Below are 1,169 nucleotides of genomic sequence, written 5' to 3' on the forward strand. Positions count from 1 at the left end.
CGAGGCAAAGCGGGCGCCGCATTGCCACATGCCCACGCTTCCAAATCTTCCCGCGCTGGCTTGAGGAGGAGGAGGAGGAGGAGGAGGAGGAAGAAGAGGGGAGGCGTGAGGAAGAGGGGGAGAAGGAAAAGCGCAGAGGAGACGACCGGGAAAGGGCAAAGGGGCAGCGGGATAAGAACCGGTCTCGGCAAAATGGCGAGGCCGGAAAGGGACGACGTCGCAACAGACGAGAGGCGGGAAAAGCGACGATTAAGTCAGCTGGCGGCACGCCGTTTGCTTGAAGGCCCCGAAAAAAGGTCGCGGCGGGAGGAGGAGACGGAATTGATCGTCTGGAACGACGCGCTATTATGTCGCCTTCCCGCAAAGCGCTGTAATCGCTCGAAGCGGGCCAACGCGGGCGCGGGCCCGCAATCATCCTCCGGGTGGGGTCCCGCGCTCACAAAGCTCCTCTGCGGGGGCGCGGCATGCAACGCCGCGATTAGCCCCGCTCCCCGGACGCCACGCTGTCCCGAAATGACGGCCCACCCCGCCGGCGCGGGTGCGGGCGCGGGGGCGGGGGCGGGCCGCAAACATGGAGACGGATGCGAGCGCGGCCCGGAAGATGACGGCCGCGGGAAGCCCGCAGAGATAAAAGCTCAGGAGGCGAGCGCGTGCGAGGCCGCCATTAGCGTTGTCTCGTCCCCCCGCCGAGACGCGGCGGGCCGTCTCAAAATCGATGCGGCGATTAGCCCCGTCCCGTTTTCCTTTGGCGGCCCGGCGTGCGCTCGCCGACAAACGGCGGCGGCGGGACCGATTGGCTCCTGTGACGCGCAAAAGACACAAAGCACGCCCGGCGACCCGAGCGCGGCGCTCGCCTGCCGGAATCTTTCGCAGGAAGTGACAGGCGGCCACAAGAGGAAGTGGACGGAGCGTCCGCAAAGCGCTGCCGGGAAGAAACGCAAAGCGGGACCGAGACGAAGCAGTTGGAGGAGAACTTTGGACTCGACGGAAACGAGCGAAGGAAGCAGCGACGGGACGCGTCCGAGCCACTTCTCGCCTGGCGGGACAGATTCTGCACGTCGGGACGGCGCCCTCGACGGCGCGGTCGTCGACACGCCTCCCGAAGACGCCGCTCGCGATGACCACGGCAGCGAGGGGACCGCCCATTCTGTCGACAGCAAACCCGCGGA

At 66.9% G+C, this 1,169-nt stretch overlaps 1 protein-coding gene across 2 annotated transcripts in view; it reads left to right on the forward strand.

Moving 5' to 3' along the window:
- LOC109510239 (uncharacterized) overlaps positions 1-809 on the forward strand; it is a 29,711-nt gene extending 28,902 nt beyond the window's left edge. Inside the window, exons 6-7 of one of the 2 annotated variants that reach the window (XM_019860417.1) lie at positions 2-88; positions 316-809. In XM_019860417.1, coding sequence (XP_019715976.1) covers positions 2-88; positions 316-374 — 146 coding nt within the window. In that variant the 3' untranslated portion in view covers positions 375-809. The remainder of the gene's footprint in view (position 1; positions 89-315) is intronic. The other variant, XM_019860418.1, reaches the window with a different exon arrangement.
- Positions 810-1,169: the final 360 nt, after the last annotated feature.

This window comes from Hippocampus comes, unplaced genomic scaffold, assembly GCF_001891065.2.
Source record: "Hippocampus comes isolate QL1 unplaced genomic scaffold, H_comes_QL1_v1.1 scaffold39, whole genome shotgun sequence".
In the NCBI taxonomy this organism is placed as follows: Eukaryota; Metazoa; Chordata; class Actinopteri; order Syngnathiformes; family Syngnathidae; genus Hippocampus; species Hippocampus comes.